The sequence below is a fragment of the Schistocerca piceifrons genome, chromosome 1 (genome assembly GCF_021461385.2).
Source record: "Schistocerca piceifrons isolate TAMUIC-IGC-003096 chromosome 1, iqSchPice1.1, whole genome shotgun sequence".
Lineage (NCBI taxonomy): Eukaryota > Metazoa > Arthropoda > Insecta > Orthoptera > Acrididae > Schistocerca > Schistocerca piceifrons.
Window position 1 is genome coordinate 529,259,798 of NC_060138.1, and position 15,819 is coordinate 529,275,616.

The 15,819-nt window shown below is 44.7% G+C and overlaps 1 protein-coding gene across 1 annotated transcript in view; it reads right to left on the reverse strand.

The window, feature by feature from the left end:
* Window positions 1-12,556, reverse strand: part of LOC124746573 (ionotropic receptor 21a) — a 189,468-nt gene extending 176,912 nt beyond the window's left edge. The window contains exon 1 of the mRNA XM_047248945.1: window positions 12,521-12,556. Within this exon, the coding sequence (XP_047104901.1) occupies window positions 12,521-12,556 (36 nt within the window). The remainder of the gene's footprint in view (window positions 1-12,520) is intronic.
* Between the last annotated feature and the right edge of the window lie 3,263 nt (window positions 12,557-15,819).

A 15,819-nucleotide genomic window follows, 5' to 3' on the forward strand; every position in this document is an offset into this window, starting at 1 on the left:
CGCGGTGTGGTAACTTCAAATCTACTGAACGGATTGGCATGATGTTTCTGACGAAGCTAAGTAAATTGTCTAGGAGTTGTACCACTTTTATTCCGATCCATAAACTATAAATAGTTTTACTTGGCCGACGAAGTCGAAAAATCGATGAAAAAACACTATTTTTTTCAAATGGCCGCCATTTTTGTTTCCTATGGTCCAAATAGCTTAAGCGAGCTACAACTCCTAAAGAATCTTATATACTTCGCTAACGTCAACTCAACTTAGATTTCAGACGAGCCGGCTGACCTGTGACATACCACGCGTGGAGGTCTACATCGAAATTTTGTTTCGTTCTGACGGCACTTCCGCCTTTTTTTCTTTGACATTTCCGGTCGAAAATATTTCAGTTTGTAGAGGAAATATCAATAAACATTTCGACCAAATGTGACAATGATATCTGTAACATATCCCGACAAAAAAATCTCAAAGAACATGCTTTTTTGCGGGCCAAAGATAGTTAACCTCCCCTTAATGTGAGGAAGAATTTCCTGGGAATGTGCGTCTGGAGCACAGCGTTGTATGTTAGCGACAATGAGAAAACCAGAATAGAAGAGCATAAAAGCAAGTGAGACTAGGTACTACAGAAAAACTGAAAGTTAGGTGGATTGATAAGGTGAGTAATGAGGAGCCTCACCGTAGAACTGACGAAGAAAGTAGAAGGAAAACAGTGATAAGAACAAGGGTGGAGATGATAGGACATGTGGTAAGACATCTGGGAATAATTTCTATGGTACTAGAAGGAGCTGTAGAGGGTAAAAACTGTAGAGGAAGACAGAGATTGGAATACATCCAACAAATAATTGACAATGTAGAGTGCAAGTGCTACTCTGAGTAAACTGCTGCAAGTAGACTGATTATTATTTTCCTTAATGAACCTAATAACCAAACATCCCACAAAAAACTACGGAACATAAAATCTGATGGACAAACAGTGAAAATTCTTACATGGCACATAAGTTAGCAAGTAAACTTTAGTATTGTTTTTATTTGCGGAAAAAACGCACAGGTGTCACGGGTAAGTTGAAATAGTTGTTATTATGGAAAAGTTGTTTTGTAAGATCACAGAGGAATCAGCGTTTGCTGGCTCGTCCATTTTTGCAATCTGAGTTAAAATTAAATCAGATAAAACGTAAGAAGGAAGGAAGATTAGAGTTTAACGTCCTGTCGACGGCGCGGTCATTACAGACGGAGCACAAGTTCCGATAGCGAAAGGATAGGGAGAGAAATCGGCCGTGCCCTTTTTAAAGCAATCATCCCGGCATTTGCCTGGAGCGATTTGGGGATATCGCGCGCAAGGTAAATCTGGATAGCCAGACAGGAACATGAACCGTGGTTCTCTCGAATGCGAGGCCAGCTTGCTAACCATTGTGCCACTTCGGTAGATAGATACAATGTTCGGTGTATTGTACGAAGAATGGACTCAGCGTGACAACAGACGCTGCTCGATGACAGACTATAAAGAAGGGAGGCTATTTTGAAACGAGAACAGGAACAAGCAAGATTTAGACAACGTAGATCAACAATGGACCCAACACTAAAAATTTCCAGTAGTATCAGAAAAACACGCAACGGAGGGGAATGTGTGCTGGCACTGTTCCTAGATATTGAAAGAGCCTTTGATAAAGTTTGGTACAGTGGTCTGTTACACAAGCTTAGTGGTCGAGGCTTCTCGCCGCAGATTACGCGGCTATCCAGAAATATAATTTTCGACCTGCGTTAGTTTTCGAGAACACTGACTGCTCATGTGTGTTCTGTCCGACGGCAGGGGTTGCGGAAGGGACTGTACTCTTGTACTCTCATGTACGCTACACAGTCTATGCAAAGCGGACATCTTATAGCCATCTAAATGGCACGAGATCATTACCTTACACACAGACGACATAGCTTCCTGATGCTCAGATCTATCTGCAGGAGGAGTAAAAGTCGCCACAACAGAATAGCTTACCCCACTAGAAATCTGGCTACGATGACGGTGGTTTTCGCCTCAGTGCTACAAAAAGCCAAATAGTGCTACTGAATCACAGTAACACCTCTCGAAAGGGAGATTTACAGGCAACAAAACAACCAGCCTGTGGTATAAAAACATTGACGGAAGGCGTAAATATAAATATGCATCAAATGAAGCAGGAAAAAGGAATACAGGAGTCTAGCTGTCTATAGGGAAATTAAAGACACCTATGGGGAAAACAAAAGCTGTTTATACGTAGCGACTGACAAAAGACGGAAGCACTCAGGAGACACAGTCGGATGTAACTTCGTACACGTACATAATATCGGCTGGTATATAAATGATTAAAAGCTTAATTCTATGACATGTAGAATGGCCGCCATAATGCATTAGTGTTAAATGTAAGCGTAGGCTTCCGCGGCCGTTGTCTCCGTCAGTAAAATTCTTCTGGGCAGATGACCACATTGTCAGTATATAAAATTGTGAGACGTTTCGGACACTGTTGCAAGTGGCCGAAAAGTCGGACAATTTTATGTACTGATTCAGTCAGCTCAGCCCTGAGGAAGGCCACTTGCAACAGTAGCCGAAACGTGAGAAAATTTTATACACTCCTGGAAATGGAAAAAAGAACACATTGACACCGGTGTGTCAGACCCACCATACTTGCTCCGGACACTGCGAGAGGGCTGTACAAGCAATGATCACACGCACGGCACAGCGGACACACCAGGAACCGCGGTGTTGGCCGTCGAATGGCGCTAGCTGCACAGCATTTGTGCACCGCCGCCGTCAGTGTCAGCCAGTTTGCCGTGGCATACGGAGCTCCATCGCAGTCTTTAACACTGGTAGCATGCCGCGACACCGTGGACGTGAACCGCATGTGCAGTTGACGGATTTTGAGCGAGGGCGTATAGTGGGCATGCGGGAGGCCGGGTGGACGTACCGCCGAATTGCTCAATACGTGGGGCGTGAGGTCTCCACAATACATCGATGTTGTCGCCAGTGGTCGGCGGAAGGCGCACGTGCCCGTCGACCTGGGACCGGACCGCAGCGACGCACGGATGCACGCCAAGACCGTAGGATCCTACGCAGTGCCGTAGGGGACCGCACCGCCACTTCCCAGCAAATTAGGGACACTGTTGCTCCTGGGGTATCGGCGAGGACCATTCGCAACCGTCTCCATGAAGCTGGGCTACGGTCCCGCACACCGTTAGGCCGTCTTCCGCTCATGCCCCAACATCGTGCAGCCCGCCTCCAGTGGTGTCGCGACAGGCGTGAATGGAGGGACGAATGGAGACGTGTCGTCTTCAGCGATGAGAGTCGCTTCTGCCTTGGTGCCAATGATGGTCGTATGCGTGTTTGGCGCCGTGCAGGTGAGCGCCACAATCAGGACCGACCGAGGCACACAGGGCCAACACCCGGCATCATGGTGTGGGGAGCGACCTCCTACACTGGCCGTACACCACTGGTGATCGTCGAGGGGACACTGAATAGTGCACGGTACATCCAAACCGTCATCGAACCCATCGTTCTACCATTCCTAGACCGGCAAGGGAACTTGCTGTTCCAACAGGACAATGCACGTCCGCATGTATCCCGTGCCACCCAACGTGCTCCAGAAGGTGTAAGTCAACTACCCTGGCAAGCAAGATCTCCGCATCTGTCCCCCATTGAGCATGTTTGGGACTGGATGAAGCGGCGTCTCACGCGGTCTGCACGTCCAGCACAAACGCTGGTCCAACTGAGGCGCCAGGTGGAAATGGCATGGCAAGCCGTTCCACAGGACTACATCCAGCATCTCTACGATCGTCTCCATGGGAGAATCGCAGCCTGCATTGCTGCGAAAGGTGGATATACACTGTACTAGTGCCGACATTGTGCATGCTCTGTTGCCTGTGTCTATGTGCCTGTGGTTCTGTCAGTGTGATCATGTGATGTATCTGACCCCAGGAATGTGTCAATAAAGTTTCCCCTTCCTGGGACAATGAATTCACGGTGTTCTTATTTCAATTTCCAGGAGTGTATATTGATAATGCATTCAACAACCCAGAAGAATTTTATTGACTCTGCATTAGTGTTGTTATCAGGCCTGATAGGATGCATAAGCGGCGAAACAACGTCAGATGTTGACTGATCACCGTGAAAGTCAGAACTGCAGTGTACTCGTATTAGGCAGCGCTATCACCAACTGACATTGTTTGAAATGGTTCGTCATTGTGGATGTTCATTTGACCGACCGGTCGAGTCATGCAATGTCCAGATTTGTGGAGCATTCGGATATGACAGTGCCCCAATGTTGGTCTTTAAGGGAACGTGCGGGCAGGAATACTTGTCGTCAAGGTTCCGGTCGACCACGTGTGACCACCACAAAGAAGGGCCGCCGTCTTGTGCACCAAGCCCCCATTTCACATCTGCGCCTGCCATCCGAGAACAAGTAACGGACTCTCCGCAACGTTGGTCGGAGACTAGCTGCAGCTGGGCAGGGAAATTACTGTCCCATACTTAGGCTGTCGTTAACACCTCAACAAAAAACGACTGCGTTTGGAGTCGCGTCGTGACCGGGAGGCATGGCCTGCTGATGAATGGCAGCTTATTGAGTTCAGCAATGAATCGCGTTTCTGCACTATGCCACATACCATCGGCGGCGATTACAGCTGCAAACAATTTTGCTTCAGGCGCCATGTTGTCGGAAGCCATTATGTATGACCACACGTAACGGTCGGTTGTGACTGAAGAAACTCTGACGTCACAATGGTATGTCATGGACATCCTGCGTCCTCGTGGATTACCTGTCATGGAACAGGTCACGATAATGCTCGTCAACAGGACAATGCACGTAAAAACTTGGCATATGTCTGAATTAAATGTCTGTTTTGGTTAGTGTAGCTCAATGTCAGTTAGACCGTCAATGAGAGAGCACCTCGAGTTCCTGCTGCTAATAAGCTGAGTACACTGTTCGTTTGTTACATGTTTCTCGAGCTTCAAACCGGAGCTACTTCAGTAATGGATAGGAACTGTGATTGCTGTGTACAGATGCGAGCTGAGTTGGTGACCCTTCTCTCACAGCTCCAGCTGGTGTTGGCTTCCGTCACACAGCTTGAGGCTGCTGCCAAGGGGCATCACAGTGGGGGTCGGACGCGAGGATGCGAGGGACGCCGAGCACGTCCCCCCGTGTCCCTCGACCGGTCCACTGCTGTGGCCGCCCCAGGTACTGCCTGCACTCAGGTTGACTCTTCACCTGTGGTCGAGTGGGAGATCATTCCAAAGTCTGGCAGGCAGCGAAAGACTTTCTGATGGGCCGATCGTAGGGCCTCACTGGTTCGTTTGACGAACAGGTTTCGGCCGTTATCTGTGGCTGACGAAGTCTCTAAGCTAGATGCAGTCGTCCACCCTGTTCCAGAGAAAACTTCTCGGCTCGCATGATCTGGGCATTTACAGAGGGTGGGTTTGCTGGTAGTTGGAAGCTTCAACGTTAGGCGCGTAATGAGGCCCCTTAGGAACATGGCTGTCAAAGAAGGGAGGGAAGCCAGTGTGCACTCCGTGTGCATATCAGGGGGAGTCATTCTGGATGTGGAAAGAGTGCTTCCGGATGCCATGGGGAGTACAGGGAACAGCCAACTACATGTGGTGGCTTATGTCAGTACCAATGACGTAATGACGTGTGTCACTTTGGATCGGAGGAGATTCTCTCTGGTTTTGGGCGGCTAGCGGAAATGGTAAAGACGCCAATCTTACTTGCTCACCATCTGCAGCATCGTCGATAGAACCGACCGTGTCCTTCGATGCAGAGCCGAGTGGAGGCTCTGAATCAGAGGCTCAGGCGGTTCTGTGACAGTGTAGGCTGCAGATTCCTTGACTTGCGCCATCGGGTGGTGGGTTTCCGGGTTCCGCTTAATAGGTCAGGAGTCCACTACACACAGAGAGTGGCTACACGGGTTGCAGGAGCTGTGTGGAAGGGACTGGGCGGTTTTTTAGGTTAGAGGGTCTCAGGAAAACATAGTAAGGGCGTCCATCTAAAAGGGGACAGGTAAAACATAGTAAGGTAGTTGTAGAAACGATCGATATTGTAGCTGTAAATTGTCGTAGCTGTGTTGGGAATGAACCAGAGTTCCAAGCCCTAATAGAAATCATTGAAGCTCAAATAGTTACAGATATGGCAAACTGGCTAAAGCTGAAAATAAGTTCAGCCGAAATTTTTTCAAACGACCTAACAGTGCTCAGAGAGGATAATTTAAATACAGTTGGTGGTGGAGTATTTATTGCTGTCAGAAGATTTTACCTTGTAGTGAAATTGAAGTTGATAGTTTCTGTGAAATAGTGGGTAGAGGTTATACATGACAATCGGACTAAACTATTAATTGGATCGTTTTACTGGACACCGACTCAGAAGATATATTTGCTGAACAGTTCAAAGAAAACTTGAGTCTCATTTCAAAGTGGTACCCCACTCAACCAATTATAGTCGGTGGTGACTTCAATCTACCCTCGATAAGCTGGAAAAATTATACCTTTTTAAAGCCGGCGGCAGGCATAAAACGTCATCAGAATTTGTACTGAAGTCTTTCTTAGAAAATTATTTTGAACATATAGTTGATGAGCCCACTCGAAGTGTAAATGGTTGCGAAAGCATACTTGACCTCTTAGCAACAAATAATCCTGGACAATTAGGGAGTATCTCGATGAATACAGGGATTAGCAACCACAGTCTGCTAAGCTGAATAACGTAGCACCCACAACCATAAAAAAGAAACGCAAAACACATCTATTCAACAAAGCTGATAAAAATGCTGATAACACCTTTTTGAGAGTAAGTCCCCACTCATTCCGATCTGATCATGTAAGCGTAGAAAAGGTGTGGAATGATTTCAGAGACATAGTATCGACGGCAATTGAAAGATATATACCACATAAATTAATAAGTGGTGGTACTGGTTCCCCATGGTCCACAAAACGGGGCAGATCGCTGTTGCAGAAGGAACGAAAAAAGCACACCAAATTTAAAAGAACGCAAAATCCCCAAGATTGACAAAGTTTTGAAAAAGTTAGAAATACGGCGCGTACTTCAATGCGAGATGCGTTTAGTAATTTCCACAATGAAACTGTCTCGGAATCTGGCACAAAACCCAAAGAGATTGTGGTTGTACACGAAGCACACCAGTGACAAGATGCAACCAATACCTTCACTGCCCGATAACACTAAGGCAGAGTTATTAAACACGGTTTTCCGAAACTCCTTCACCAAAGAAGACGAAGTAAATATTCCTGAATTCCAATCAAGAACAACTGCCAAAATGAGAAACATAGAAGTAGATATCTTCGGTGAAGCAAAGCAGCTTAAATCACTTAATAAAGGTGAGGCCCCCGGTCCAAATTGTATACTAGTCAGGTTCCTCTCAGAGTATGCTGATACTGTAGCTCCATATTTAGCAGACAACTGCTCGCTGACAGAAAGATCCGTACCTACAACTGCTCGCTGACAGAAAGATCCGTACCTAAAGACTGGAAAATTGCTCAAGTCACACCAATACCCAAAAAGGAAAATAGGAGTAATCCGCTGAATTACAGGCCCATATCACTAACGTCGATTTGCAGTAGGGTTTTGGAACATATACTGTGTTCGAACATTATGAATAATCTCGAAGAAAACGATTTATTGACACACATTCGTCACGGATTCAGAAAACATAGTTCTTGTGAAACACAACTAGCTCTTTATACTCATGAAGTAATGAGTGCTATCGACAGGAGATATTAAATTGGTTCCTTATTCTTAGATTTCCAGAAGGCTTTCGACACCGTTCCTCACTAGCGTCTTCTAACCAAATTGCACGCCTACGGAATATCGCCTCAGTTGTGCGACTGGATTCGTGCTTCCTGTCAGAAAGGTCACAATACTTAGTAATAGACGGAAAGTCATCGATCAAAACAGAAGTAATATCTGGCGTCCCCAAGAAAGTGTTATAGGCCCTCTATTGTTCCTTATCTATATTAACGACATAGGAGACAATCTGAGTAGCCCTCTAAGATTGCTTGCAATGATGCTGTCATTTGCCGTCTTGTTAAGTCATCAGATGACCAAAACGAGTTGAAAAATGATTTAGATAAGGTATCTGTGCAGTGCGAAAAAGGGTAATTAACCCTGAATAAAGAAAACTGCGAAGTTATTCACATGAGTACTAAAAGAAATACGCTAAATTTCGATTCGCGGTAAGTCACACAAATCTGAAGGCTGTATATTCAACTAAATACTTAGGGATTACAATTACAAATAACCTAAATTAGAACAATCACACAAATAATGTTGTGGGTAGAGCAAACCAAAGACTGCGATTCATTGGCAAAACACTTAGAAGGTGCAACAGGTCTACTAAAGAGACTGCCTGATTTGATTTGATTTGATTTTAGCAGTGAAGCTAAAACAACTTTGGTCTAACCCGCCACTGCCTGCACCGAAACCGATTTTATTGTGCGATATTGCTCCCTGTATATCTAGTAAAGCCAACCAGTGGGTTTAAATAGTACGAGGAGTCCCTTTACCAGTTCTTTGTTAGACACAATTTTTTCAGCTTCAGTTATCCCGAAAATTCTGTGCCCCTTACTCTCCAATGCAGTGCATTCGAAGATTAGGTGTGATGCAGTTTCTTCACTCTCCTCACAAATCCTACACTTAGGGTCTTCTTCTGTTATACCCATTGTATGTAGGTGTTTTTTCAAAATTCCCTTGGCCGTTCATCAGTCCAACCATGAGATTAATCTCTTTCCTGTTCAGGCTCAGGATTATAGAGCTTTTAAAACACGGCTGTGGCATCATTACCTTGCCATGTTTTTGTTTATATACCTTGGTCCAGTATTCAATGTGTAGTTTTCTGAGCCAGTTCCGCAGTTCTAGTGTTATCATAGCCTTGGTGATTGTCAGGACAGGTTCCGGTCCAATGAATGGAATCCTTGGCTCCAACCTGGCCAATCTGTCGGCTTGTTCATTGCCATCGATCCCTGAGTGGCCAGGGACCTACACTAGGTTTACCCTATTGCTTCCCCCTAGCTTCACCATCACCCTGTGACATTCTGAAACCATCTTAGATCTTGTTGCAGGAGCTGCCAATGATTTCTGGCCTGCCTGGTTGTCTGAAAAGCTGTAGATGCTACTGTCCTTTAAGTACCTATGCACATTCTCTTCCACACACGCCCTAATTGCAGTGATTTCGGCTTGGAATACCGAGGCCAGTTTTCCTACAGATATGATGCCCTCCAGTCTTGGCTGAACCCCGTACACCCCAGCCTCAGCGCCTTGGTCTGATTTCGACCCGTACGGTGTCGAACTGTTTTTTCCAATTGCTCCCTGCTTCCAACTATTATACAGTAAGTCTTGTTGAAGGATTTGGGAGTTATTATATAGTCGGCCGGCATTTCCCCAACCATTCCTATATTTACCACATTCACTACTTTAGTGTGAGATTCTGGATATTCCAATGAGATCCACTTTGTACCAGTTTTGACTCTGTATGCACCAGCTGCTGCCTCCATCTTGACGCAAAGATGCGTGATGTTGAGGTACTGTTGTGGCCACCAAGATTTCTGGATCTGTCTTCGATAGAACATGCTTGCGATGAATTCGGACAACAGTATACAGGCTATCAAGGGCCAGTTACAATTGTGGACCAACTGTCTCAGGAGAGGCTACGACGCATTTATAACACTGTTTCCACCCGAATCAGTGCATGCATCCATGTTAGTGGAGTGGTTGATAAGCGAGCTCAAATTGCCAAGTTCGTTGTAAATTACCCTCGATTTTGTAATCGCTGCAGTAACATCAGACACTCTCTTGACCCGTGAAGTTTGATTTCTTTTCCTCCTCCACATCTGGGATACTGTTATCTACCTAAAGGTTGGATTAAATACGATAGTGCTTTACTAGGCCCAGTCCTAATAGAGATGGTATGCTATTGCCAACATCTGGCTTTTGATGTAACCCACCTCACTAGATATAGGACGGGTGTATAGTTCAATGTGGATTTCGAATCACGGTACAACTCAGCATTTTTCACATTAACAGTGGCAGATGTGTAAGAAGTTAAACGTGACAGATGTAAATCCTAGGACTGACCAGGGATCAAATCCGAGACTTTTTGTTCCATTGTCTCGGATTTTGCCACTGAGCAACCGACACATGTTTGTAAAATAACACGCACACAGGTATACTGATAGTACGCGAGAATTTAAGATGCTGATCATTCTTCATGCCTTCCTGGTAACATCTGGTGATATCTAAAAACTTAATTGATCAACGACATTTGTTGTCGAATTAAGAAACAAAGGAAACCTCGTTCCTTTTTCGTTTAGTGTCAAGCGATTCTTGGCGAGACGCTGTCGGCCAACAACTACATTCAGCTCTTTTAACCGTTTTGTTTATCGAAATAATAGAATTTTTTCGTAAAAACGATTAAAGTCATGAAAAAGGAGATATAAAGCATAATAAATACATTGTAGCAAAGAGTTAAACAACATAAAAACATTTTGATAATAATGTGAGGTTTGATTCTTGATATCGTGACGATGATTGGTAATGATTGTTGACATGGCAGCAATATTTTGATGTACCGGGTGATCAAATAGTATAAATTTGAAAACTGAATAAATCACGGAATAATGTAGATAGAGAGGTAAAAATTGACATACATGCTTGGAATGACATGGGGTTTAATTAGAACCAAAAAATACAAACGTTCAAAAAATATTCGACAGATGGCGCTTCATCTGATCAGAATAGCAATAATTAGCATAACAAAGTAAGACAAAGCAAAGATGATGTTCTTTACAGGAAATGCTGAATATGTCCACCATCATTCCTCAACAATAGATGTAGTCGAGGAATAATGTTGTGAACAGCACTGTAAAGCATGTCCGGAGTTGTTGTGAGGCATTGGCGTCGGATGTTGTCTTTCAGCATCCCTAGGGATGTCGATCGATCACGATACACTTGAGCGACTTCAGGTAACACCAAAGCCAATAATCGCACGGACTGAGGTCTGGGGACCTGGGAGCCCAAGCATGACGAAAGTGGCGGCTGAGCGCACGATCATCACCAAACGACGCGCGCAAGAGATCTTTCACGCGTCTAGCAGTGCTTTGTTTTTTTATTTTGGTTCTAATAAAACCCCATGTCATTCCAAGCATGTGTGTCAATTTTTACCTCTCTATCTACATTATTCCGTGATTTATTAAGTTTTCTAATTTATACTGACTTTTTGATCACCCGGTAGTTATGCGAGTGACCGTGTGTTGTATAGATATCAACGGTAAGCTCCATGTAGTTGTAGATACAGGAAACCGGGTCTTTAACTGTAGAAAGACGGAGATACATATTGTAGAAACATATGTATTGAATGTCTATGCTTCATAAACAGATGTGTAATTTGGACTGTGGGTGTGGTAGGTCAGTATAGGATAATACCGTTTGTTTCATGGAGAGGGTATGGAAGGAATGGATTACATTACATTACAAGAATAGTTGTCAGCTCAGATGCGGTAGGTTAGTGAGCGGGTGATGACTTGGGAGACGCCAGTGTCAGCGAAGATAAACTGGCTGTGGGAGAGTTTCTTCCTTCTCAACATCGGCCGCTATGCTATGTGGTGTGTGTCTGTTTAGCGAAGATCTGCATGTAGAACATAACTTCGTGTTCCCGTCATTAATGGTGAAGCAGTACATAGGTCACTTCTCTCGAATATGATGGTTCTTTTGAAAGGGTACTGCCTTCCCTAATCTATAGGACCGATGACCTCACTGTTTGGTCCCCTCCCCCCAGACCAACCAGCCAACAATCTCTCTAACAGCATCAATGCTGTCGCCGAGCTTGAAGTCCCCGCTCATAGACAGGGAGAAGGCAAGTGAATTTGAGATTCAGTTGGTCGAGTTGTCGACGGATCAACGACTCACAGAAGTATTCTAAAAAATTAAGAAGTTGGAGATGATTGATCAGTTGGGTACTAGCAACTTCGACGGTCTTAATACTTTTGCTAGCTATAGAACATATTGTTTTCAGGACGTTTAATATTGTACTGACTGGCGCTAGTCAGTACGCACCGCAGGGAGTGGTTGCAGGCCAGCCAATAAACGGGACCATATGGCAGTCAAGCCTGATAAGGTGTGTGTACGAGCGTTCCCAACATTGCTGCGGTAATGATAGCAAACATACGGCGCCTAGTGCTGAATACTAGGTATTGCACGTCACTACGACGATCTATACACTATTACTATGATAAGTCAGTGTGATTTACAAATTTAGTGTTCCAAAATATTTATTGTCGTTAATTCTGGCTAGAAAAACCCGCGTTAGCATGCCATTTCCGGGATTCAGGGAAGTGCGCCGGCGCCGGATCAAATCCTCCCGACGGGTTAACGACGAGGGCCGGTGTGCTGCCCAACTTGGATGTGATGATTAGGTAGTTCCCGGCACCCGACTAGGTGAATGTCATGCTGGAACACACGTCTCGTTCCAGTTGAACGATTTATAAATATTTCGAAAACGTTCTCACACTTTCACATGGGTCAGCAGGCGACAGGAAGGCCATACGGATATTCTATACCATTAACGTTGCCAAATTTAGATTATCATTTCAACCCCGTGAAGATACGAGACAAGGTAAGGAAAAAAGAAGAGAAAGAAGAATTTTGATCAGGAAACAAGAAGTAGAAGAGCATCATTTCACTTAATACGAGGGTGATTCAAATGAAAACCTAAAATTTGCAATAACAAATCGAAATTTCGCGCCGTTATCCCGTAATTCGGTAAGCGTGCTACAAACAGCGTGCAGAATGGCCTGTAGGTGGCAGCATAGTGCAGATGCACACATACCGTCGCAGTATCAGTATAAAGATGGCCGCCCCACTTGCTACTGGCACCAGGAAAGAACAGCGTTCTGTTATTCGGTTTTTTCGTTGTGAAGGTGTGAAACCTATTGAATTTCATCGACGAATGAAGGTTCAGTGGGGTGATGCATGTTTGTCACAGCACCAAGTCACCGTTCGCAAACGGTGTGACTTCAGTGGAAGATGCTCCTCGTCCAGGTCAGGCACAACGAGTTGTGACTCCACAGAACATTGCAGCAGCTGAAGCCATAGTGAAGGAAACCGCCGGGTGACACTGAATGACACTGAAGCATGTTTACAGGTTAGTCATGGGTCAGCACACCACATTGTGCATGATGTGCTCCAGTTTCACAAAGTGTCTGCAAGATGGGTGCCACGGCAGCTGACTCCTGAAATGAGAGAACGATGTGTTGCTGCTTGTGAAGAACTTCTTCGGGGCTTTGAAGGTGATGGCTTGCTTGCAAGAATCGTTACTGGGGACGAAACCTGGGTTAACTTCCACGAACCGGAAACGAAGAGAGCGAGCAAGGAATGGCGCCATTCCTCATCACCAAAACCAAAGAAGTTTCGAACAGACCCATCAGCAGGGAAGGTTATGCTGACTCTCTTTTGGGACGAAAAAGGCGTCATTTTGTAGCATTACATGCCTAGAGGGACCACTGTCAACAGTGTATCATACATCATCTGCGGCCTGCAATCAAATCATAGCGACGTGGATTGCTGTCAGCAGGCATCCTTTTGCAACATGACAATGCAAGGCCTCACACTGCCCGTACAACAGTTGCAACAATCACAGACCTGCATTTTGAATGTCTTCCTCATCCAACATACTCACCAGACCTGGCCCCAAGTGATTTCCATATGTTTGGACCACTCAAAGACGCAATGGGAGGAAAGAAGTTCCGCTCTGATGAAGAGGTATGCCACGCGGTGCACGAGTGATTGCGCGGACTACCAAACGAATATTTTTCTAAAGGAATGTAGGCACTTTGTAAGCGCTGGAGGACTTGCATTGAGCGTGGGGAAGATTATGTTGAAAAGTGATACTGCTTTGTACCACTTCTGCACAATAAATAATATTTTAAAAAAAATATTTAAGGTTTTCATTTGACTCACCCTCGTAAATAACTGTCATGAAAGTTATTTTCAAGAGGGACCAAAATAAGAATATATTAAACTGTAGTCAGACCTTACTATATTGGGTAAAAACATGGAGAATAGATAAGTACACAGCGAGAAAGAAAATACTGAAAAAGATGCCTGGATCAATTTGTGAAGGGGGAAAATGGCGAAGAAGAAATAACTAGGAATTGAGGTAGATATGTAAGGAATCAGATGTTGTTGCGGAAGTCAACACGACTATGGCCGATATAAAAGAAAGGAGGGATCAAGACTGAGAGAAGTGTCAGACAAGAAACCCGAAGAACGAAGACCATTAGGCGGAGCAAAAATACAATGCAGAGACGAGGGGGCTGAGGATATTCAGATACTAGGAGCAAGAGAAGAAGATGCGAAGAATAGAGCGCTGCAAAGCAGGCTACTTGACGAGGCTAAAACCTATTGTGATTTATGGGACCAGGAGAGTAAAAGTAAGTAAGTAACTTTCATTATGAAAAATGACTCTCTCACATTTTAGTGTTAATGCTTGGTGTCTTTCCCGTGATATAATTGTATAGCCACATCACCGTTTGTACAGTGCATGAATGGGAGTACCTCGTACCGTTATTAAAAGGCAGTGACACAAACTTAATTTCGAACAGTGAAACGTCCTTTTCGTCCTTTCCTAGAGTTTCTGACTTCCAGCTGGGGAATTTCATAGCTTCTTCTCCTATATTAAACAGTTTTTAAAAAATATTACAAGCCCATGGTTACTCATATTCATACCTGGCTTATTTTTATATTCACAGTAACCAACCTTCCTTCAACAATCCGGTTCGAAATACATGAGAACGGTCGCCACTTAATCTAATCTCTTGGTGATGTGAGGCGCGTGAGAGAAATTACGCGACGTACTGCTCCGCATGTTCAACTGGAAACGTTTATGGGCGGATCCGGATTAATTCTTTGGGCTGCTATAGTCTCCAGTCCAAATAACGGTCGTCTGCATCGTTTCTGACCCGAGAGCCAAGGTAAAAATTAACGCTACTCCATAGTCAACAATTAAAAGTCCTTTCGCAGTCCAATCAGATTCTAGAAATATTCCAAGATCCGAGCACTGATGTGGAACATGCTCAGCATTAACAGTTCCATACACCGACTACGACTGTTTAGTAGCAACCCCCGCCGATGATCCTCATAACAACAAAACAGGAATACCGTTCAAATGCAATAGGGAAACAGTGATACCAAAACACCACGCTCAAGTTTTCACAGAAACGAACGTAATTAATTTGCTTAAACGTAAACTTCGCCAAATCTGTATCTTTCACTGAACAACAACACCGTCCAACCAGCTACTTGGCTCCACAAAGTACTTTGAGGTCTCTGCCCGTTCAGTGTCTGCTCAGTCGCTAAACGGCAGCGATCGCCTAGAAGACCGGTACAGTTCAACACGAAATCAACGACGGCGTACGGGAGCGCGCTTTCGGACTCTCTCAACTTTCCATACTACCGGAAATGCGTCTGTTGACTATCAAGCATCATCTTCTCTCGGCTTGTGAGATACAGGACGAAAATACCATCTCTACTCCAAGAGATACATGACTTCTGCACTCCACGAGGGCGGCTGACCTATTAGTCGATTTCGCGAGTCCCAAACCACTCCAAGAAATTATTTAAATTGAGGCCTTTCAGCCAGTCAGAATCTGGAGCAGATTTTTGGCGTTTTTGTTGACTACTTTCTGCTCCCGCTTACAGCTCTTCTGTAAGGTGTTACTTTCTGTAAGGGCTTTCAGAAATTTCTATACAAAGGGTGATAAACAACAGCGGTATATCACCCGGTCTGGAGCCGATCCTTTAGGATTTG